Source organism: Microtus pennsylvanicus, chromosome 11, assembly GCF_037038515.1.
Source record: "Microtus pennsylvanicus isolate mMicPen1 chromosome 11, mMicPen1.hap1, whole genome shotgun sequence".
Taxonomy (NCBI): domain Eukaryota; kingdom Metazoa; phylum Chordata; class Mammalia; order Rodentia; family Cricetidae; genus Microtus; species Microtus pennsylvanicus.
Genome location: NC_134589.1, coordinates 11,769,825 through 11,793,692, shown reverse-complemented (window position 1 = coordinate 11,793,692; position 23,868 = coordinate 11,769,825). Strand labels below are relative to the sequence as shown.

General features: G+C 47.7%; 3 protein-coding genes across 7 annotated transcripts in view; 1 reads left to right on the top strand and 2 right to left on the bottom strand.

The window, feature by feature from the left end:
• The window catches only part of LOC142859821 (ATP-binding cassette sub-family A member 6-like), a 72,032-nt gene extending 57,397 nt beyond the window's left edge, over positions 1–14,635 (bottom strand). For all 4 annotated transcript variants that reach the window (XR_012912261.1, XR_012912262.1, XM_075990244.1 and 1 more), the window contains exons 1-7: positions 14,559–14,635; positions 7,454–7,586; positions 6,341–6,441; positions 4,688–4,892; positions 3,564–3,722; positions 1,444–1,547; positions 519–745 (exon numbers count right to left, since the gene is read on the bottom strand). Coding sequence is in view for 2 of the 4 variants with exons in the window: in XM_075990244.1 (XP_075846359.1) it covers positions 519–745; positions 1,444–1,547; positions 3,564–3,722; positions 4,688–4,892; positions 6,341–6,436 (791 nt within the window). In the remaining 2 variants the exon portion in view is untranslated. The remainder of the gene's footprint in view (positions 1–518; positions 746–1,443; positions 1,548–3,563; positions 3,723–4,687; positions 4,893–6,340; positions 6,442–7,453; positions 7,587–14,558) is intronic.
• LOC142831516 (uncharacterized) lies at positions 9,296–14,860 on the top strand. Its single transcript, XM_075941718.1, has 8 exons — positions 9,296–9,320; positions 11,112–11,228; positions 11,656–11,739; positions 12,209–12,297; positions 12,691–12,876; positions 13,646–13,783; positions 13,906–14,098; positions 14,577–14,860. Exons 1-8 carry the CDS (start codon positions 9,296–9,298, stop codon positions 14,858–14,860), a joined length of 1,116 nt encoding a protein of 371 aa, XP_075797833.1.
• A 5,274-nt stretch (positions 14,861–20,134) lies between these two features.
• On the bottom strand, positions 20,135–23,213 carry LOC142831763 (transmembrane protein 235-like). Of its 2 annotated transcripts, XM_075942150.1 has the most exons (4): positions 23,030–23,213; positions 22,413–22,493; positions 21,800–21,937; positions 20,135–20,376 (listed from the first exon to the last, which is right to left on the bottom strand). In XM_075942150.1, exons 1-4 carry the CDS (start codon positions 23,211–23,213, stop codon positions 20,135–20,137), a joined length of 645 nt encoding a protein of 214 aa, XP_075798265.1. The 2 variants fall into 2 exon arrangements, with proteins under 2 accessions (XP_075798265.1, XP_075798266.1); XM_075942151.1 differs by lacking the exon at positions 22,413–22,493.
• Positions 23,214–23,868: the final 655 nt, after the last annotated feature.

Sequence of the window (23,868 nt, the reverse complement as noted above, 5' to 3'; positions counted from 1 at the left end):
TTAATATGTAGCTCAAATGCTGTTATTAAGTCATTCCTAAACACCAGTCTATGTTATGCCCTGGTCATAATACTCCACCTAATACAGCATTTACTTACTTCAAAACATCCCTGGCTAGCCAAGCCCACGAGCACAACAGACCCTTTACAAGACTGTTGTCTTCACAGAAGGAAGTGTGGTGATGTCCCCACATAACTAGGATTGGTTGGGCAGAACTGCCGTTCTGCACTACTGAGTCCCTGCTCTGACATTCGTCATCTACCAGACACTAGATAGCTCATTTATCCTCATTCACAGACTCAACAATAGTGTCCCTATAGTAGAGGCTGCATAGGGATAAGCCAGAACTAAGAGTGTGTTCAATGAGTTACAGTTATTATCTTGCATGGAAGATTTAACAAAGACTAAACCTAGTAGTCAGAGCAGAAGAACAAGTCGCGCCACATATCAAATTTAAACTGCTAAATTATAAAGCAAAAATAACACTTCCAATGGTCTATGATTTCTTTATGACTCACCAGAATGCCGAGTCTTGTAGACCCATCATTTTCATCAGTTCCTTAGACTTTTTCCTCTCATTGGTAACATTGCGTGATATAAAATATACAAATGAGGAGAAATAAAGCAAGCAGAATACAATAAAAAACTCATATTGAAAAGTATCTTTAGTAATGAAAGGTAATGTCTTCATGCTTATGGCATCAACGGACATCAACTTCTCCATCACAGAACGATTTGTTGTGATCTAGAGAGAGACAGAAGCAAACAGAATTTAAAGGGCATCAATCGACAAAACTGGGGCAAGTGTTGGAGACCGCACTCCTGTCGTTTTCCGAGCTTCATGCTGTGGTCTAATAACACAGAGTGTCCCTGTGAGACAAGAGTGGGTGTGTTGTTTTGCGGGTTTCTGTGAACCATTTCGGAACTGGAAGTGTTAAACCAAGCGGTCCCTTCCTTGTCTAAAAATCTGGGTTTACATACTTGCTCGTTTGACTGTGCCCCTCTACACTGCATTTGGAAACTTCATCCTCGCCGTAGGATGAGAGGTAGGATCTTTGGGGAAGTAAGTAAGCCATGGGGCCCCGCCCTCATGGTCGGATGTGTGACTCAGCAAAGGGTTGGCAAGTGTTTCTAATGTGCAATTTGCCCCTTTGCTCTCCTGCCGAGTGAGAACACAGCGCTCTTCTCTTTGACCTTTCATCCCTTCTGCCATGTGAAAACTCCTAGGCGGTGACAGAGGAAAAGTGAGCTTTTTGAGGGCTAATCATATACAGGCCACACTTGAGAACTGTGAAGAATAACTATGCTCTTCATAAATTACCCAGCTTTGGGGGCTTAGTTATTGCAGGCCAAAGGAACTGTGACATTCATTTTTCATTAAAAATTTTGATGCCTCTGAAATGAATTATCGTAGCCACTAGAACTTTTCAGTGAAGCACTCACTTCTATGATAGCGGCATTGATGGCAGTTTGTAAAGGCACAAATCCTCTCTTCCAGTATCTGGACAATGAACAGGAAACATCACCTTGCATACCCCAGCAATGAGCTGTAAGCACAAGGAAAAGTAGAGCCGTCATGATGGGATAAACGCTGATTGGGAATAAGGAACAAAAACCTAAGAGAAAACGACTGAAACTCCACTCGTCAGAATGCTAACCTCATAGAGTGGTGCAAACCTGTAATCCTAGCAACCAGGAGGCTGAAGCAGAAGAATGGTGGATTTCTAGACCAGCGTAGGCTATATGGTGGGATCCTGTCTCAAACCAAGCAAGCGAAGAAACCAACAAGGTAGTTCTGAGAAGAGGCAAATATGGTAAGATGAAGGGTATACGGTTTAGAAAAAAAAAGCAGCTTCTTCCTCACACACTACGAGACTAGCGAGAGAGCAATCACCAGCTTCCTGAGACACGACAAACAAGGTTTCAGGGTTTCTATATTAAAGCTACACACACACACACACACACACACACACACACACACGCACGCACGCACGCACTTCTGTGTCTAATAGCTTGGAACTTCCCTGAAGTAGGATGTGTGTGCATGAGAAGAAACTTATCCCAAATAACCTGGACTCAATTATCAGAGTAAGATGCAGATCTCCAGGCAGGAAGTGGAGGTGCCAGCGAGACACAGTGCTTGAAATCTCGTGACAAACTACTGCACAGACAGGTGATGACTAAGAGAAAGGACCACAGCCCTTTCTGGGGGAGAGACAGAAAACGAGGTGCACTACCTATACTCTGGTAGTCTCGGGAATTTTCTTCCCAATGTTTTCCCGTGGCCTCGCCTGTGCTGGAGCACAAGAATACGTTTTTTACTCTGTACTTGAGTGTCTCTAGATAACCCTTTTGCTGCTCAAGTGACAAGACCCACATGTCTATAACAATTTTACTTACAAAAGCCACTTCTCCCTTGGTCCTAATCTACTTAGAAAGTGATTTCATCCTAGAGGGGTCTCTGAGCCATCATAAATATCTAAAGTAGCTCTATTGTGTTTATCTTATTTGTATATCCTTTTTAACCTCCAATCCCTGAAAAGAATGGTTTTTTTTTATTTTTTGGTTTTTTGAGACAGGGTTTCTCTGTAGCTTTGGAGCCTGTCCTGGAACTTGCTCTGTAGACCAGGCTGGCCTCGAACTCACAGAGATCCACCTGTCTCTGTCTCTCGAGTACTGGGATTAAAGGCGTGCGCCACCACCACCTGGCCAAAGGATTTCTACAAACAAGCTCCATGGCTTCTACTCGCTGTGCTCTTCAGAAACTCAGTGAAGAATACACAGCCCGCACTCCGCATTGACTAGTAGCAAAGAACTGATTCCAGAGGTTACGCCAATTTTATGTCAAATACCTTTTAACCCACAAGCCTACCTCCTTTTCAGTGTCTCCACTATCATCTAAGCGGCCATCAGGTTTCATTGCCTTCTCCCTGAACTTCTTGCAACTTGAATCCTCTGGGCTGAATCAGGAGCTCTCTCTTCACTTGGACAACTCTCCACATGCTTCACTGATTAAAGTGCTTCCATGTCTACTCAATGGCCCAGGTTTACAAGATGCCGCACAGGACCTAGCCCTTATGCAACTTCAAAATCATTCTCCTCGCACATCCCATTGGCTTTTCATGCTCTTCTTCCAGCTGTTATAAGATGCTCTCATAGGCTTTTACCCTAATGAAACTTAGTATCTTCAGCTCCTCCCACTTGCTGTTCCCTTGGTCTTATTCTAAAAGTTACTTCTCTAATCCAACAATCAAGAATCTTGGATCCAATTACCAAAAGTACTCGCCCTTACAACTAGCTATTCAACGCTTGTCTCTCCTAATCAATGGCTGCTGTATCCAGCATTGAAATCCGATCATTCCTTAGAACTGTGAGCTCAACAGATGTACGCTGAATTATTCTGCAGTGCTGTGAAATAAACCTCTACAATTAATATAACAGTCACAATCAAATGTTAGTCTGTTTTCTCCTGTGAAACTGAAAGTATCTGTTGCCCAACCCTACCTGTTCCTCTTGTTGAAAGCACAAAGACTGTCACAAGAATGTTTTAAATGAAAAGTCACCTAATATATCTTCTTTCAAAAATGGATATCCATGTGACAGAAATACTTCTAACTTGTAAGAGAAGGTGTCATTAAATATGATTCCAAGAGCATGGGGAATATTCTTCAGAAGCATATTATCCAAGTCTTTCTTACTTGGCAACCCAATGATTCTCGTTCCTGTGAGGGATAAAGTGAACACAGATATACTGGGTTGTACAATATTTCACCAAAACAAAATGCGATATTAGACTGAGCCATGTTTTTATAGACATTCCCACTTAAACTAAACAAACTAAAAGGCAACCTAGAAAATATTATTTTACTGTTTCAAATCACAGAAAACAATCGTGCGTGCAAATTACAGGTTTTAATAAGCCAGGTGGCAGGTGGGGGACAAAGCCCACCTTGCTGTCTGTTGAGGGTAAGAACAACCTCCTGTTGCTGTCACTATACCCGGAGGGTTCCAGAACTCCTCCTGAAGCAAAACCACTGACAGGATTTTTGTCTCATGAAGAAACAAAATAACAGACTCTAAATAACCAGAAATGTCATTAATTAGAAATAGAATATTAAATAATAAATAACCAGACTACACCCAGCTTGTGCACAAATGAAATATGTGTTTTATTAGTCTTGGTTACAAAACAGGCCTTATTTAAACTCAAAACCTTCAAAGGTTTTGCATTCTACACTGTACATAAGAAAGAATATCACCTTCAGATTACACATCGTTAATGCTCATACTTATGAACTTATGATTAAATAGCCATAACCTAATTACTTATATTTTTAACAAGCTACAAATCTCAATAATTGGATATCCATGCTAAAAATATATACATACCTCAATAACTACATTTCTCAAGATGCTAATTTTCAATTTGCATTTTTTAAAGCTTCAACTTATGGAAGCCTATAAACATAGGCTCATGTTTTAATAGGTCCCTATGAAGCTGAAAGAAGTGTAAGATATTGTTGTAAAAGAAAACAAAAACCTAAGAAGATTATATGCTATTCTGATGCTTGAACTTATTAGAATGACGTTTTACTGTAGCTTCAAACTAACATGTACACATCTTATTTAAAATTATGAATCTATAAGACCAATAAGTTTAAGTCTTTCTTCCCACTGGCTTATTTACCTTTCATAGAGGGAGAAAAGGTTGTTTTATTCATTATCTGTTGGGTTATGTTAGAGACTGGTGTATAAAAAACCATGATAGAAGATCCATTAAATTCATCTAAACTTCCAAGATCCTGAGGTGGGATTTCAGGGAGTTGCATATTTTCTTTGAAAAATGAAAACTGCCCCATATACAGTCCTATAATAATTGGGATGCTCCATTCCTATAAAAAATTAAGAGAAAAAAATAATAAGGCTAGATATAGTTCTCCTCAAGTTGGTCAATACCAAAGAACTTTGAAGACAAGTTAAATATTTCCATATAATATAATTTCTCATTGCTGTATACTCTTCTGAGAAAAAAATTAACTAAAAACAAATTCTGTGTTAGTGGCCACATGTATCACTCTCTGATCCAAAGCTTTGTATTAAATCATGAATAATTTCAGTGGTCATTTGGAAACAGTGGGATACCTAACTTTGAAAATCTTGATTGCCTGGAAAATCAATTTTAGACATAAGGCACAAAGTGGGAAATCACAATGTTTCTTGCTGGTTGTCATATTTTTTATTAGAAACTAAACAGAATAAGTAGAAACTGAGTGGCAGATACTCTCTAGTGAATAACCAATAGCAATCATTTCCTCCTTCTTGATATAACGCTAGAACACACTTTTATTCAAGCCATTGAGGATTCTTTAATGCCCAAGAACACCTTTCTCTACTCTGACTGCCATACAAGGGGGAAATAAACCAGTAACCGCAAAGCACTCTCAAAACAATGTAGAAAGAGAAAATACAGTTGAGTTTTTACATTAACAGCCATTTTAGCTTACCAATGCAAGGACTGATCTGGACAAATCACTTACGTCCTTGTCTTTGGGATTTACTTCCAGTTACTGACACCTCCTGTTCACTTATTTAAAGTGACCACACTGAGTTAATATAGAATGAATCAATTTGAAAACTGCAGGTCTTAAGTAGAACATACTCTTAACATACAAGTGCAAGAGGAAACAGGTGTTGGAGCATTTATGGCAAGTGAGCAGACATGGTACATGTCACAGTCTTGGTTGGACTATACTCTCAGTCTGCTATACTCTCTGTCGAAGGAGCCTAGGTGCCTGGATAAACAGAAAAGGCCGTATTCCCACTCAGCCTGCTTCTCTTCTACTACTGACTGTACTGAAAACAGTGAAAACTGGACGCTTGCCATGCATCAAGCCACCGAAACTTGCGCCGTGCACCACTACTCAAACAATCTGCTGTGCACAAACCAACAAGGGTGTTCTTTTGTAATCCTTGACCAGAATCTTTATGTAGAAAATCAAAAGGTTTTAATATAAAACAATAAAATTAAGATTTCTCATATTATACTTACCAATCTGTATTATGTCTTGGCTCCCAATGTAGGACACGTGATCATTTAATGTTTGTTACAATCATCATACAATTAAATTTTTACTTTATCTTTTTAAAAATGTTCTAATTTTAGTCTTCGTAGTGCTATGGCATTGGTCACAGACCTTTATGAGTTTCTCAATTAAAAAATATAGCTAGAAATAGCAACCTTAAAAGTAATGAACCTAGTCTGCTAAGTATAATGCAATCTTTGAAATAACTGGTCACAGAAAGCAGAGTTCCAAGGAAAGGGTGAAATGTCTGCACATACCAAGAAGCTCTCCCTTCTCCCTCTCCATTTCTTGAGCAGATTCTTGTGCAGAAGGACGCAGGTTTGCTGATACACACTCATCTCCTTCATACTCATCCCAGCTGCCCATTAGGTGAACAAACAGTAAGTGAGCCAAAGACGTAAGAGTCATTGAAGAAAGTTTCGTGACTGTATTTCTGTTTCAAATATCTACCACACGTAATAACTGTCATGAAATGCTGTAAAATATTGTTGCAACAAGTTGTGATGAATTTTTTTTACTTTAAACACATTTGCCTTAAGGTGTTTGGAGGAATGGGTGATGGTCGGATGTCACACTCTTACAATAAAACTGAACATTTTAACTGGAAAAAATGTGTCATTATGGTGCAGAGCATAGAGAAGTATAAAACAGATTTGAAGATGTGAATAAAGTAATTCAGTTAGTTTCATTCCATTAATAGTTGTCTTTGTTCCTTGCATTTTAGTAAAAAATATTTCATAACTAATCAAATCAACAACAAAATTCTGATTTCTTAAACCCACCTGAACGATAAGTTACATTCATTATATTCACAATCCCAATTAAATATGTTTGGAATACTTACCTTCAGGTTGAAATAAAATACATTTAACTGAATAACTTTTATCAAAAGGAATATACTTTAGGGTAATAGTCCAGACTCAAAATTACTTGATTCTGACAAAAGGAGAATAAGACTTCCCTCAATTTTGTGATTATAGATGCCACTCTATAACTCTGAGAGCAAAGTACAAAATAAACTTTTTTTAAGAAAAGAATAATAGAAAGTGAATGAAAGAATAATTTTGCCCAGAAAATTTTCAAATAAATAAATTTTAAAACTTTTTCAGTTTTTATAATCTTTAAATTTATTCTTTTCTAAATTTACATAATAAAACTTTGTGCAGTTTTCCCTTGGCTAGAATGGAAGCAAGCTGGAGGTTTTAATGCTGTATCTATAAAATTGGGGAAAAATTAAAAATTAGCTCTTAAAATAACTTTAAAATATTTAAGTTCCTAGAAACATCTGAAAAATAGATTGATCTTAGCAGAGCACAAAAATATTTGTTTTACTTGGCAGAGTACAAAATATAACGCTAAGCTTTACTTACTGTTGGGGATGTTTACGTTCCTTGGAAGCGGTCACACGGTCCTCTTTTTTCCTAGTACGCCAGCTAAAACATTATCTCTGGTTCCTCATATATTTCTTAAGTAGGTGGTTACTCTCGGTCGTTCTTACTCAATCTGCTCTGAAAAGGGATGTGGTCAATTCGAGCTGCACATGACGAATTTGTTTTGTTTTGTGTGTCCCTTTTCCCTGTAAGCCAGTTATTCTCCTGGGGAAACACTGCTCTGTGATTGGTTGAGAATAAAACAAACCCTATGCCTGTTCATTCAGCCTTTCTACTGTAGGAAAAAAATAAAGAAAATAAGAAAAAATATTTGTTTAAGCCTTTTAGATATGTTTAAATTAAGATGGAGAAGACAAGAAAAGAGTAAAAACGTTAACTAACCAAACTAAGTCGTTAAAGTTGTATGAGAAAATACTAATTCGTGTTTTCTCACTACACATAGCTAAACACAGCTGTTAGTCTTCAACTTGGCAACTTCATGCGAAGTGGGAAAAATAACAGAGGCTGAAAGTTTTTTTTCTTTTCTTTTCCTATTTTTTCTTTTAAAAAATAATCTATAGTCTACTCTGGAGAGATCCCTACGGTAGACGAATGAAGAATTATTTTCAAATGCATTTCTCCTACTTTGTTCACAGTCACGTGTGATTTTATGAGTTATGTAGGCAAAATAAAATGTATTTTAAATGACCAAAACACATAGAAGTATTCAGACGTCTATGCACCAGGACTAGAAAACCTGAAATCTATTCTCTTCTCATTGCACAGTGGACCTGAAAGGCACTGCAGACTGTTCGACCTGCCGCAGCAAATGGCAAAACAGGCAAGCAAAGTCCATGGGTTGGGAAATCTCAAATATTTGACATGGCTCCTGATTCCACATGTGTTAATAATCATAAATCAGAGAAATATTCCAGAGTATAGGAGACAATTTAGGACAATAACAGTTACAGCCATGATGATATACTTGGCAACTAATTCTACTTTTAAAAGTAGACAAAAGCGAAATAACATATCTTTTACATTGAAAAATTGTAAAAAACAAACAAGTTAACAGAGGTGTTCTTAAGGTCCCAGAACTGTAAAATAAAGCTCTCAAATACTTAAAAATTTGTTTCAATAGTAGAACAAATCTTTTGAAGTCACTTAAAATATAATTAAGATTTCTATTAATTTTGTTACTATAGTTGTTTTATATTCTTTATATTCCATTTATTTATTTAATTCATTTTTAGTTTCTAGAAGCAGGGTTTCTCTGTATCCTTGGCCATCCTTGAACTCACTCTGTAGATCAGGCTGGCCTTGAATTCACAGAGATCCCCCTGCCTCTGGCTACCAAGTGCTGGCATTAAAGGTGTGAGCCACCACTGCCCAGGTATATTTTATTATTGAAATCATTTTCACTCTGCCTTTCTTAAAATTATATTAAAACTCAGAGGGCTGGAGAGATGGCTCAGCGGTTAAGAGCACTGACTGCTCTTCCAGAGGACCCGGGTTCAGTTCCCAGCACCCACATGGCAGCTCACAACTGTCTGAAGATCCAGTTCCAGGGGATCTGACACCTTCACACCAGTGCACATAAAATAAAGTAAATAAACAATAAGAAATATTTAAAAAAAAAAACTCAGAGCTTTAATACCAACAATTTATTAAATATATTTACTGTTTCCTCATTGTTTCTTATACATGCTTTGTTGGCCTTTTCTTTTGTCATATTTGTTTGACACAAAGTCTCTCACTGAACTTGGATCTAGACTGTTCATTATGGTTAATTGTATTTTAAATTTGCATGTGAAAATAGTCCCACAAATATAGTGACCTAACATGATGAGGAAGATGAAACTTCCAGGTAGGACAGTGAAATATCAGGAAAATACATTCCAAATTAGAAGTTGATATGTATAACTAAACTTTAAAAATAGGGAATAAAGGATAATGAAAAGTACTAAACAGTGGGACAAGTGTGTGTGTGCTTGTACGTGCGTGCACATTCTAAAACCAAAATGAGAAATCCAAATTTCCTTTTAACTGTTAGTAGCATTTTACACAATTATATACATAAGGAATATGTAGGATTAAGAACTAGGCCTCCTGGTGTCCTAGTGTTTCCGTGACCTAGACTTTATCACTGACAGGTAAATAATCTAAAATTCATTTGCCTGCATGAATCTAGATGCTTTGCACAACTATTCAGTGCTAAACAGAGACTAGAGAAAGATCTCACATCTTCTACCTCAGGAGAAAGTAGGATATAAAGTTTCTGTCCAATCACTGTGATATATAGAAAATGAAAAGGAAAATTGATCACATACTTGGTAACAAAGCAAACTTCCACAGATATAAAAAAAAAAAAGTTTAGTAACTACCTGTGTCTTATCGAATCACCATGGAATAAAGTTAGAATATAACAACAATTCAACCCCCAGAAAACCTACAAACTCATGGAAACTGAACAGGTAACTACTGAACCACCCCTGGGTCAGGGAAGAAATAAAGAAAGAAATTAAAGTCTTCCTTAAATTCAATGAAAATAAAGATACAAAATACCCAATCTTATAGGACACTATGAAAGCAGTGCTAAGAAAAAAGTTCATAGCGCTAAATTCACAAATTAAAAAAAGACGGAGAAAACTCACATTAGAGACTTAACAGCACAGGTAAAAGCTCTAAAGAAGAAGAAGAAGAAGAAGAAGAAGAAGAGGAAGAGGAAGAGGAAGAGGAAGAGGAAGAAGAAGAAGAAGAAGAAGAAGAAGAAGAAGAAGAAGAAGAAGAAGAAGAAGAAGAAGAAGAAGAAGAAGAAGAAGCTGACTCACCAAGGAGGAGAAGAAGACTGGAAAAATCAAGTTGAGGGTTGAAATCAACAAAATAGAAACAAGGAAAACAATCCAAAGAATCAATGAAGGAAACAGGGCTAGTTCTTTGATTAAAATCAACAAAATTGACAAACCCCTATCCAAACTAGTTAAAAGGAAGAGAGAGAACACACAAAATAACAAGATCAGAAATGAAAACGGAGCCATAACAACAGACACTGAGGAAATTCAGAGAATCATTGGGTCTTGTTCAAAAGCTTATGTGTGACAAAGTTGGAAAATGTAAAAGAGATGGACTTGTTTTTAGATAAAATCCAAATACCCAAATTAAATCAAGACCAGGTGAGCAGCACACAATGCCTGTCTGCACTCTATGTGCTACCATACAGTTTGTGAGCTACGAGCAAGGGGCTAGAGGTTAAAATACACAAACACACAGACAGAGAGACAGAGACATGGACCTCTAGTCACTGGTAAGAAGCCCTTTAAACAACAGCACCCTGGAGGCTTAGCACCCAACAGTCAATTGGGCCAACAGGTGAAAACCTTATCCTCTGATCCTCAAGGCCAAGGCAACCTCTTTTGGCTAGAGAAAGAAGAGCTGGAGAGATAGCTCAGTGGTTAAGAGCATTGGCTGCCCTTCCAAAGGTAAGAAGTTCGATTCCTGGCAACGACATAATGCCTCACAACAATCTGCAATGAGGTCCTGTGCCCTATACTGACAACAGAAGGGAAAGGCAGGAGAGATAGCTCAGTGGTTAAGAGCAATGCTTGCTGAGTTCAATAGGGACCCAGGGACCCAGGGACCCAGGGACCCAGGGACCCAGGGACCCAGGGACCCAGGGACCCAGGGACCCAGGGACCCAGGGTGCTGTGCAGAGGAAGTCTGCAGGGAAACCGCAGGGCCTCACCTGCCGGGGCTGATGGGAAAAGAAGAAAAACAGGTGTGAGGTGGGGTGGGAAAGGAGGCCCAAACCACAAGGGAGTTTCGGTGGCCTGGGGCAGGGCACTGCGGCCCAGGAGGAGGTAGCACGCAGAGAATTGACAGAGGGCCGGCCCTCTCTGGACATGGTACGTGGTTACCTGACCACAGACTACACAGATGGTGGATGGGCTCCAAGCCCTGCCCCTAAGACCCCAGGCTCTCATCTGAGCAAATTCACGTTTTTTTTGGAGGGAGTGGCTTACAACAAGGTCTTGCTGTGCAGCTCAGGCTGCCCTCAAGCCGCTGTCCTACTTCAGCAGAGTGCTGAGTGACGGGGTACGCCATCACACCCAGTATCGGGTGCACATTGAACTGGACCAGGGCACAGCGGCTCTGAGCAATTGTTGATAGGCATTCTGGCCCCGCCCTCCCTTCTCTCTTCTCAGAACTGCAGGAGAAGGCTGCAAAGCTGCTTGGGGTGGAGCAGACCCTGTTTGTGCCAACCAACACCATGGCCAACCTCATCTCTGGTGAGTGTCCGCCCACCCTCGGAGCTGGGGTCTGCAGCTCTCTGGTAGACACGTCCCTGGGTTTCTTTTGGGTGCAGCCGGTGGAGCACCTGGGCAGAAGGCAATGGGAGGAGTAAGGTCTGCAAGTCTCTGCCACTCCCAGCTCTTCCTCCTGGGTGCTGCTAGTGCCCAGAGCTGCCCGATCCGGGGCCAGCACCCCTGCGCTCTCCCCTGCTGGAAGTGTCCTGTAGTGGGCCACGGGCACTCTGATGCAGTGTTAGCGCGCAGCATTCACGGTGAAGCCCCGCCAGAGTTGTGCAGCACCCCAACCTTTTTAACACGCGACAGGGAAGCGTCTGGAGGGGTGCTGCTTCCTAACTGACAGTCTAAGCTCACTGGGGCTCCAGGCTCAGCCTGATCACACTGAGCAGGGGCAGTAGGACCCTCTTGGACCCAGTTCCAAGTCCTGCCCTCCTCCCATCTATCTCAGTGATGGGTCACTGCCGGCGCCGGGGTTCCCAGGTCCTCCTTGGGCAGGAATGCCACCTCCACGTCTATGAGCAGGGCGGGGTGGCTCAGGTAAGGACCAGGCACCACTCCCCTGGGACTTTGGACATCCTCCCACCAGTCAGGATGCCAGGGTAGGAACCTGCTTCCCAGGCATCAGGCAGAGAGGAGAAAGGGAAAGGCACAGGGAAGCAATCAAGGGAGATGGGAGGGAGGGCCTGGGCCCAGATTTGCTCATCTGCCTCGGTGCCTTACTGCCCCCTAGTGGGAAGATGGAGCACTAGCACTCCAGAAAGAAGTTTTTGAACTTTTCTAAGCAGCAAGGGGCAGGCAGCCTCCCCAGCTAGGACGCTGTGTGCTCAGAACAAAGACTCTGGGCCCAGAGGTGGCCCCTGCTGCAGAGGAAACTTCCTGTCTGGAGGTACCACTCGACCCATATGATCCAGTGTCCTCTCCTGCCTGCAGATCGCCGGGGTGCATTCCCAGCCCCTCCCAGACATGCCCCATGGCACCTTGGACCTGAACGAGCTGGAGAGGGCACTCTCTCGGGGTTTCAGGAACTCCTACCATCCAGTCTGTGAGCTTGTGTGTCTGGAGAACACACACAGCAGCGCAGGGGGCCGGGTCCTTCCCATCGACTACCTCTGCCAGGTAGGCTCCTGCCCAGCTGGGCCCCGTGCCAGGGCACTCTTGACTTCCTGTGCCCTTTGAACTGTCCCTGTCCCTAGGGATGAATCCCCTCTGACACATGCTTTGGGTGCCCATCAGGGACCCGACTGTCATAGGTCCTAGGTTGAAAATGGCCAAGATTTATAACTCTGGCTTCAGGATCCTGTTCTACCTGGGGATAGAAAAGTTCACATGGGTGGCATATGGTGACTCCTCAGGTCCCAAATACACAGAGCCACCAGGCTTCTGACTCTAGACCCCTTGTGGTTCCTCAAGAGCTCTGGGGAGACTGAGAGATGACTCCGTGGTTAAGAACGGTTGCTGCTCTTCCAGAGGACCTGAGCTTGGCTAGATCAAACCACGTGTAACTCCAGCTGGAGGGCATCTATACCCTCTTTTAGCCTCCATAGGCACACCGCCGCACATGGCGTATACCCACATACATACACCTAAAATAAAAGTAAATCTTAAGGTGGCTGGAGAGAGGGCTCAGTGGTTAAAAGCACTGGCTGCTCTTGCAGAGGACCTGAATTTGATTCCCAGCGCCCACATCAGACAGCTCACAACCGTCTGAAACTCCAGTTCCTGGGACTTCAGTGCCTCCGGTTTCCACAGGAGTTTGCAATCATGCAAATATCCACGTGAAGAAGCATCCTAGACTAATTCACAATAGGAATAATAATTTTAAAAAATCTTAGGATGCCAAGCCCAGATGCCCTCCCTACCTAGCCCCTCTGACCTTTGCTCCCAGGTGCGCCTCCTGGCCCACGCCTACGGAGCACGGGTCCACCTGGATGGGGCGCGACTGATGAATGCAGCTGTGGCCCTGCGTGTGCCTCCCGCCCGCCTGGTGGAGCACTGTGACTCTGTATCCTTCTGCTTCTCTAAGGTAGGCAGACCTTCCCGAGGCAGATGGGGTGTGGGTACCCTACTGAGGATACAACTGGACCCCTGAGCCTAACTGGCCCCACCTCCAGGATGGGCTCCAGGTTCTCTCCTCTCTTCCCTTAGGGTCTTGGTGCACCAGTCGGGGCGCTGGTCGGTGGAGCCAAAGGCTTCATTGAGGAAGCCTGGCGCCTCCGCAAAGCCCTGGGTGGAGGCATGCGCCAGGCTGGAGTACTGGCTGCGGCTGCCATGGTGGGACTGGCTGAGGCAGAGGAGGTGCTGCCAAGGGATCATGAGAATGCCAGGAGATTCGCTAAAGGTGCCTGGACCAGTCCCCGCCCCACTCCCTTTCACTCCCTACCGTCTGGGCCTAGATGTCCGCAGCAGCAGAGCTAGGCCCCAGCAAATCTGCACCCCGAAGCCTCTATTGAGCTTCTAGGATGGGCCTTGGGCCCTCCTGCCTCACCAGGCCCTACTCCATGGGCACTCTCGGGCACTCACACAGGGATGCAGCCAGCTGAGTCAGGAACCAAGACAGACCGGAGCCTCCAATGTGGGTCTTCCGTGCATTTTTTAAAAATTTCAAAACAATCCTATGATGTCCCCACATCTGAGACCCAGAGAAGTGGAAAAGCAGGATCCAACTCATGTTCTCAAATGCCACATCAGCACTCAGGCTCTATTTCCCCACAAGATAATTAATTGGGCTGCTCTCCTGCCTTCCCTGAGGGGCAGTTCTGGCGGCGGCCGAGGCTGGGCCCCGGGGTTCGGGTACTCACCGCTGTGTCTGGCTCCAGGACTCCGGGACCTGGCATCACCCATTTGCTCCGTGGATCCCGACACTGTGGAGACCAACATGGTGCTGGTGCAGGTGGCGGGGCAGCCTCCTGCAGAGCTGTGCCAGCGCCTACAGGCTGTGAGTGCTGAGGAGGTGGCTCAGACTGGCCGCGCTGTGAGCGTGCTGCTCTTTCCCTGGACAGAACACGCCGTGCGGGCCGTGTGGCACCGGGATGTGTCTGCTCAGGACACGGAACTGGCGCTGAGGAAGTGGGAATTTGTGCTGAGGCAGTTGAGGCCCTGAGGTCAGGGGACCAGGAACCCTGTGCCCTGGCTAGGATTGAAGTGTGGAGTAAGCTGGTCCAAGCCATTAGCCTAGTGGAGGCCCGCCCTTCTGGGGGATGACGACACCACTCCGGCCTCTGAATTCCTCCACTGACACTCATGTGATGGCCTCATTCAGTCAGGAACAACCAGGCACGGGCTGGGATAAGAAGGGGCTGAATATCAAGAGAAGGGAATGAATTCAGGAAGCAGACCTGGGGCTGGGACATGCAGCGTGACTGCCTGGTGTGTGTAAGCCCAGGTCTAGTCCCAGCACTGTATAAACAGGTGTGTTGACTCACACCTGTAATCTTAGCAAGCTGAGAAATTAAAAGTTCAAGGTTGGGCTGGAGAGAAGTCTCAGGGGTTAAGAGCACTGGCTGTTCTTCCAGAGTTGGATTCCCAGCAACCACATGGTGGCTCACAACCATCTGTACTGAGATCTGGCGCCCTCTTCTGGCCTGCAGCCATACATGCAGGCAGAACACTGTATAGATAATAAATATTTTTTTTTAAAAAGTTCAAAGTCATTCTCAGATATAGAGTTTGATTCAACCCTGGGCTGCATGAGACCCTATCTCCAAACATACAGATCCTGTGTGATTGGCATAGTTATTAGAGATGGACTGTAAAATAATAATGTGGGATTTCCTTCTGTGTGCTGTGATTACCATTAATGAATAAACTGCTTTAGGCCTGGGCAGAACTTAGATAGGCGGGGAAAACTAAATGGAATGCTGGGAGAAAGAAGGCAGAGTCAGGGAGCCCCCATGGAACCGCTGCCAGAGTCAGACATGCCGAAACTTTGCTGGGAAGCCACAGCCACGTGACGATACACAGATTAATAGTAATGGGTTAAATTAAGATGTAAGAGTTAGCCAATAAGAAGCTAGAGCTAATGGGCCAAGCAGTGTTATAATTAATATAGTTTCTGTGTGGTTATTTTGGTTCTGGGCAGCCAGGATGAACAAGTGACCCTTTCCCCAATAAAATAAAGTATTGAAGGAGCTGTATTTGTACTTTTTTTTCCTTTATTATTTTTTTTATTTTTTTTCTCCATTTCTCTCCCCGTCCTCCCACCCTTCTCCCCCTCCCCCCACTCCTTTCCCCCTCCCTCTCCAGTCCAAAGAGCAGTCAGGGTTCCCTGCCTTGTGGTAAGTCCTAGGTCCTCCCCACTCCGTCCATATCTAGGAAGGTGAACATCCAAACTGGGTAGGCTCCCACAAAGCCAGTACATTACGTAGGATCTAAACCCCTTGCCATTGTCCTTGGCGTCTCATCAGCTCTCATTGTTCGCCATGTTCAGAGAGTCCAGTTTTATCCCATGCTTTTTCAGTCACAGTCCAGCTGGCCTTGGTGAGCTCCCAATAGATCAGCTCCACTGTCTCAGTGGGTGGGTGCACCCCTCGTGGTCCCGACTTCTTTGCTCTTGTTCTCCCTCCTTCTGCTCCTCATTGGGACCTTGGGAGCTCAGTCCAGTGCTCCAGTGTGGGTCTCTGTCTCTATCTCCATCCATCACCAGATGAAGGTTCATAGCCAAGAGAATGTATTTGTACTTTTATGTCCCAGCTAAATACATAACAGAAGCAACAGGTTCAATTCCCAGCACCCACACAGTGGCTCACAACCATCTCTAATTCCAGTACCAGGGGATCTGACACCCTCTTCTGGCCCCCACTGGCACTAGGCACGCATATAATGCATCGACATATATGCAGACAAAACACTCATATACATAAAAAATAATAATTTCAGTATTGGAGCTGGAGAGATGGTTTAGCAGTTAAGGGCACTGGCTGCTCTTTTAGAGACTCTGGGTTAGATTCCCAGCACCCACATGGCTGCTCACAACTATAACTCCAGTTCCAGGTAGAGGCAGCTAAGAAGCTGCCATTGTGTGCAGGACGATGGAGGCACAGGTGGGGACATCAGCGTGGTGGACAGTTTGGGCTGCAGAGAAGCTGCTGTGGTGTGCAGGATGATCCAAGGCGCCGGCGGGGACATCAGTGTGGTAGACAGTTTGGGCTGCAGAGAAGCCGCCATGGTGTGCAGGACAATCAGAGGTGCAGGCGGGGACATCAGCGTGGTGGACAGTTTGGGCTGCAGAGAAGCTGCTGTGGTGTGCAGGACAATCAGAGGCACAGGCGAGGACATCAGCGTGGTGGACAGTTTGGGCTGCAGAGAAGCTGCTGTGGTGTGCAGGACAATCAGAGGCACAGGCGGGGACATCAGCGTGGTGGACAGTTTGGGCTGCAGAGAAGCTGCTGTGGTGTGCAGGACAATCAGAGGTGCAGGCAGGGACATCAGCGTGGTGGACAGTTTGGGCTGCAGAGAAGACGCCATGGTGTGCAGGACAATCAGAGGTGCAGGCAGGGACATCAGCGTGGTAGACAGTTTGGGCAGCAGCAAGTACACTGGAAAAGAGGAGCCTGCAGCAGAGGACTGTCTGTCTCTCCCCTCACTCCTTAGAAGACTCCAGATATCTCTGGGCCTGGTGTTGGGGTCCCCAAGGCCTCAGAGCTTGTCTCCTGAGGTGCTGGTATAGCATGAAGCCCGTGCCTTCTCCTTTATTCTCCCATATGCCTTCAGGGACAGGCAATATCTTTATTCTCCCACATGCCTTCAGGGACAGGCAATAAGCACCAATCCACTGCTGGACAAGAACTTCCACAGACAAGCTAGTACCTTAAGCCAGCAGGAATCCCTCACTAGTTCTCAGAGTTTCTGGGATTAGGGACTGGAGGGTTAGTTTAAACTCTGTTTGGCCTTCCCAATCATTGAATGATCTGCATGGGTCATCTGTCTCCATGGTGGCTGGTTGGTACCCCTGCCTTATACCCGTCTGCCTGGGCAAGCCTCTTCTCACCCAGCCTCACTGTGGTCGGCTCCCCTGGCACCAGCGATTGAGAGACTGAGACAGGACCTGCCAGGTGTCATCTGCTTCTCCCTGTGTGCCCCCAAGAGTGAGGGGAAAGCCCATCTCCCAACCATCTGGAGGCTGCTGTTATAATGTGTGGACTGGCTGGGGTGAGGCCTGCATCCAGGAGACACTGAATCCTTATGGTTCAAGCTATGGAGGCATCAGAGGAGAGATGGCCAGAGGCAGCCATGGCATGGGAGAGGGAAGGGAAGAGGAGAACATTTGCAGGCAGGGTAGTGAGCCCTGTGCTGCCATGAGGCTTCCTAGCTGGCCCACGTTTGGCTGCAGGAACTGAGGCACACTCACACGGAAGGGTGAGTCCGCTGTCTGGAGGGCTTGGCTGGCTCTTGTCTATGTGTGCAAGCTCCCCACTTGTCTCTCTTCTCTCCATGTAAGACACATGGTACCCCTGGAGCCTGCTGTCTGCTCACATCAGCTCTGAGCTGCTAACGCCTCCCCGGGCAGCACAGTCCAGCTGCCCAGTGAACTGTGAAACAGGACACAAACCCTTGGGCCAGTTACTAAGGAGACTGCCCCGTCAGAGCAAAGGCCTCGGCTAGTTTCAGTAAGTCCATGCCCATGTACACAGGCGCATCCCCTCAGGCAATTGTGGAGGTCTTTGCAGCCACGGTGTGAGTCTTCGCCAGTGTCGCCTGGGACCCTAAAGCCACCACACCAGTGGGGCTGGACTTCACAAGCTAACTTCCAGCAGGCAGACACCTCAGCAAATAGTCACAAAGCCCAACAGGGAGAGGCAGTAACTTTGCTCTAGCTCCCCGTGAGCCAGCCCACACCCTGCTAGGAAGGAGGCAGTTACAGCCGCAGGGCATGACAGACTGCACACACACGCACACACACACACGCACACGCACACACGCAGGATGTCTGTGACAGGCATGCACACACGCATGCAGGGCATGTTACTGATGGCCAGAAACATGCACACTGGTGTGTGTTCTCCCTTCTACACAATGAGGAATGAGTATCTGGTACCTATTTTGAAGAATCCTAGGCTGGCCCTGGTGATGCATACCAGAAATCTCAGCACCAGAGAGGCTGCGACAGGAGGCATGGAGTTCAGGCCTACATAGTAAGGCTTTGTCCCTGTGCCTCCCTCCCCCACCCAATAATACACATTGCAGATGGTTTATTCGGACACTTGGCAGTGCTCTTACATGGAATGGCAAAAACCAGAACACAAACTGGGAGGGAGGTTGTCGTCAGCCCCAGTCCTCCGCCCTCAATGGTCACATGAAACCCTGCAAAGGACTCCCCTGCTCCCTGCAAGCTTCCCACATCTGTAGAAGCAATCAGTGGCTTGGGGACACTGCTAAGACCAAGCCTTGAAAAGCACTCCCTTCCTTAATACACATCCCAGACTCAGGAAGAGCTGCACCAGGATCAGGGCTGTTTGGGGCTTTTGGGTACTGCGCAGCCCCTAACCTACAGCTGTCCACCGTCCAGTAAATAAACACAGGTCTACCCCCTCTCACGTGGCCAGAGGTGATTCAGCCCCCACCTCTATTGTTCCAGTCAGGGAGTAGGCTGCAGGGGCCTGTGAGCTGACCCATCCAGCTGCAGCCAAATCCCCAGGCAGAGCTTCTGCCTCCAGAAGTTCCTCTATGCAGGCAACCCAGGGGCAAGCCAGGCATGGTCCCAGCTCACCCAGCTGTGGCCAGTCTCAGACATGCTCCTGGCTGGTGCTGTAAAGAGGAAGTTCTAGGCCAGCAGGGCAGCAGCCCCTCTTCTTCCCTCCCCCCCCATCAGAACAAGGACTGAGACTTGACCATCCACCCTGCCTGGAAGCACTCATAAGTGACCCACTTGGTGGCTGGACAATGAACCTAGACTATACCCTCCCACCCAGCCCTAAGCCTCCTCCCCATCAGCCTCCCCTTGGGAGAGGGAACAAAGCAGAATCCAAGGGGTCCGGCCAAACTGCAGTGTCACCGGGATCTGCTGTCTGTTCTTGGGTTTTCTGGCCTCAGTTTCCCACTCTGTGACGGGAGATGAGTGATTACCGTGTTTCAGACTGGGGGGTGTAGCGGTACGGAAGCCCTTGGCCAGCTCCTGACAGAATAGGTCTGTGTCTCAGCTCCCAAGGGCTGGAATGGGCTACACCCCTCAGAGCAAGAGTACCCCCTGGACACCCAGAACCCTGAGGCACCCCACCAGGGCAGTGCCTCTCCTTCTGCCCCCTTCCTGTCCAGCTGGAGTGAAGGTGGGTACTTCCCCAACACGCCATCCCCCAGGGCACCTTCCTCGGCTAGGATTCCAGCAAATGCCAAGGGTGCCTGAGCCTTCCTGCTCCCCACCACCCTGCCACACTGGAACTCAGATGACCACAGATTGGGGCGTTCCTGGGCGTTGGCGCTGGCTGAGGAACCGGGCAGCTATGAGCAAGAGTGCACCGCTGAGCACCTCCGAGGCGCAGGAGCCCCAGGCCAGGGCCAGCGACCAGCCGAAGCTGATGTGCACGCCCTGGACGTGCTGCGTGCCGTACATGCGGGCCGTCTCCACGAACGCCAGGTGTGAGTAGCTGATGTAGATGCTGACTCCTGCCAGGGTCAGGGCACCTGGGGAGAGAAGTCCAGCAAGACTGCTCAGTGCGGCACCAGCAGACCCAACATTAGCTCTCCATTACCCCCCTCAAACACCACCCTGTTCATAGGAGTTCCGATCCAGCCCTCCATCCTGAGAGCTCACCAGACAAACCCCCTTGTAAACAGTCCCAGGACTCAGTTATGCCAGAAAAGGCACAGCTCTGTGGCCCACACTATCTGGTGTCGGGGTGTGGCAGGAGTGGTTGGATTTCCGACTGCCTGCAGCCAAAGCCACGGGTTTAATCTGGGGAAGGCTGGATTTAGTGTGTTGCAGTCTGGGAGAGGCAGGGATGGGGCAGGGGAGTGGAACGGCCCCACTCTCCGGCTTCCCCAGGCGCCCACACAGCTGTTGCCCATCTCACCTGCAGCACCCAGCTCCCTGGAATGGTGACCTGCCTCCCAGCCTGACCCCTCTTACAGCCTGTTTCCCAGTTGGTCCCTGACGCCTCGGCTGACAGCTACAGATCCCTCTACCTCCGCTCCCACATCCAGACTCAGGGGACCCCAACACCCTCCTCTCATTTCCCTGAGGGCGAAGTACACTCTGCTCAGGAAAGGTGTCGTCAGCCTCCCCTAGAAGCTGCCTTCTGACTCTCTGCCTCATTCGTGTCTTCAAGGAAAATGCAGAGGCTTCCCCATGACAGCATGGAGTTTCCCAGTTAGAATCCCCAACCCCATTACTGTTGCCAGTGGCTTCCTGGGTCTTCTTAATTGGATTTTGCACTCAGTCTCCTGGGTCAAGGCTGTTACAGATATTTTGATTACCCTGATTTCGTTCTCTAGAGACCTGGGTCTGAACATTTGCCTGTCTCATTAGTTTGTGGCTTTGGGTTCCCCATGTCAGGCCCAATCCACTCTTAACAAAGGTCTCCTGAAGAGCCCAGTGTCCCCTGGAGGGAAGCTGGCTTGTCTGGGAGATCTCACCATTGTGGTCACAGCCACGACAGTAGCCTAGGGTTGCTATAGCAAACCTATACCAAGAAGCATTCAAGGGGTCCTGAGCATCAGTATCTTTCTGGCTCTGGAAGCCTTGGGGGTCTAACCTGCTGAAGTGGCCCTCAGGAGCCACCAGGGAGCTCTTGGCCTGATGCTAGTTATAGCCTGGGACTAGGAGAGTGAGAGCCAAGGATGATACACCCCTGCTCGCCTTCTCTACTTTCACCCTCACCTAGTAGGAAGAGGAGCAGATGGGGTCAAGACCCGCACCCCTCTTCTTGCACCTGCCCACAGAGCTAGTCCTGCAGTTACCATGGAGACGCTGAAGTCTCCCAGGCCAAGAAGCAGAAACCCTGCCCCTGGGCCAGCCCTAGCGTATCCCTGCTGGGGTGGGGTGGGGTGGGTGGAGGCTCTCCAATGCTCAGAGGGGTATAGGGACCAAGGCAGACCTCTGACTCACCCCCTAGCAAGAAGTAGCAGCCGGTGAGCAGCAGCAGAGGGATGCTCTGGGACAGGGAGCTGAGCAAGCCGCAGACCCAGCCACATACAATGAGGATGAGGCTCAGAGGCAGGACTACCATGACAGTACCGTGCAGCGCTGTGGGGAGAGGAGGCTCGGGGCAGGCAGAGGAGGAGCCAGAGACAGCCATGCCTTCACCTGCTAGGGTCCCCAGAAGGGTTGAGCATCTCCATAGTAACAGGAGAATCTTCCAGTGGCCATCCCTCTCTGAAGCCAGGCTGAGAGAGGCTCTGCCAATGCCCTCCCCACCCCCCCTCAGGCCTCTCAGGGGTGGAAGGTTGTCTACAGCCATCCAACTAGAAGGCTGACTTGTGGGCCCTGTGAGATTTCATCACGCTCTGAGTGGCTCGCGTCCTCACTGAAAGGGAACTGAAGTATGAGGAGGAGTGGGCAGGCTGGGATTCCGGCATCTGTGGTCAGGGGGCTGTGATGGGCAGACCCTTCGGGTCCCCGAGGCCTCAGAAGCAGTTGGATGGGCTGGGGGGAGGTGGCTGGGATAGGGTGGTTTGGTCCCAGCCCTCGAGAGCAGAGATGGCACCGGCCCAGGACTCACAGAGAAGATGCTGTAAGGAGGGAGAAGTCTCCAAGCTGTCACTGGAAAACGGGTCAATCAGCGGCACACAGCTGTTCTGCCCTGAAAGTCAAGGTACAAATGGGTGCTGGGCAACACGGGTGCCACAGCCTTGGAATCTTATTTAATTCTTGACTGGCAGCTGGACCCCAGCCTCTGGTGTTCTTCCTTTGACCTCCATGGAGACACCTAGACCTGGGCTAAGAAGTACAAACTGTCAAATTCCTCAGAAGCAAGGAGCAGAGCCCTGGTTCACCTGACCTGTTATCCTCCAATGACACCTTCCCGCCAGGCCCCAGAGGAAACCTTTTAGGAACTTAAGGAAGCATAGTGCCAGCCCCCCTCTACTTCCCACCCATGGCCATAATGGCAGAACTCTGTCTTTGGGCTTCCTCAAATCCTCGCAGCCCAGCTGTCACCCAGCAATTTGAGGGGCGACTGTGATGGGGTCGGGACTGAGAGACTCCCTGAGGAGCAGACCAAGATGCCACAGAGGCTTAGGAGGAGGGAGTTACAGGGGCAGGAGGGCGGGAATGGACGTGGATCAGGTGGGAGGAAAGGGAACGGGAGGGCCGGGCAAGTCTCCAGGAGCGGCTCACCTTCGCAGGTGCGCCAGAGCCCAGAATGCGAGGAGAGCTGCAGCGGCGCGCCGCCACGGGAGCCGCCGGTGTTCGCCACCTCCAGGATGTACCAGTAGTCGCTGGCGACCGCAGCTGCCAGCAGTGCAAAGCTGAGCAGGGCGCCAAGGGCTGCGCTCAGGAACAAGGCGGCCAGAAGGGCCATACCGGCAAGAGCAGGGCAGCCGCCGGGTAGGGATGCAGGGTCCAGCGGAAATCGGATCTACGGATGGGCTGTGGCGGGTGAGGGAGCCAGGGACAAGGAGAACTGTGGGTTGGGGCAATCAGGATTCAGGACAGAATTGATCCAGGCTAATGGGGGTTTAGGCGGTGGGAGTAGAAGTCTCAGCAGGAGAGGGCATGGGAGGGGTGATGAAGAGCAGGCTGACTAGGAGCAGAGGTGGGTGGAGGGCAGAAGCGGGCGGGGGAAAGACGCTGTCCTGTCCGAGGTTCTTCAGCTACTGAGGCTTTCCTGCCACTGTGACTGGCCAAGTAGGCAAGGAAATGAATGTACCTTTCTGTGCTGGCCAGGCAGTAAGAGAAGAGAAGGGGAAATCTAATGTCGTGGCAGAGCTGGGGACAAAGCTGGGTTCAAATCCCAATGTTGCCACAAACTGGTTGACACAAGCCCACCCCGTGGTTGGTGCTAAGAGGACCAGAGGTCAGCCTGAGACTGCCCCCAGGAGGATGAGCAGCCGCGGCCAGTGCCTGGACCACTGCACCAATCACCAATAGCTCCTAGAATGGCGGGGTGGGGGTGGGGTGCAGACAGGCCCGGGTGGGCACATTTAGGGACGACTCGGGGTGTGCCGCATCTCAAC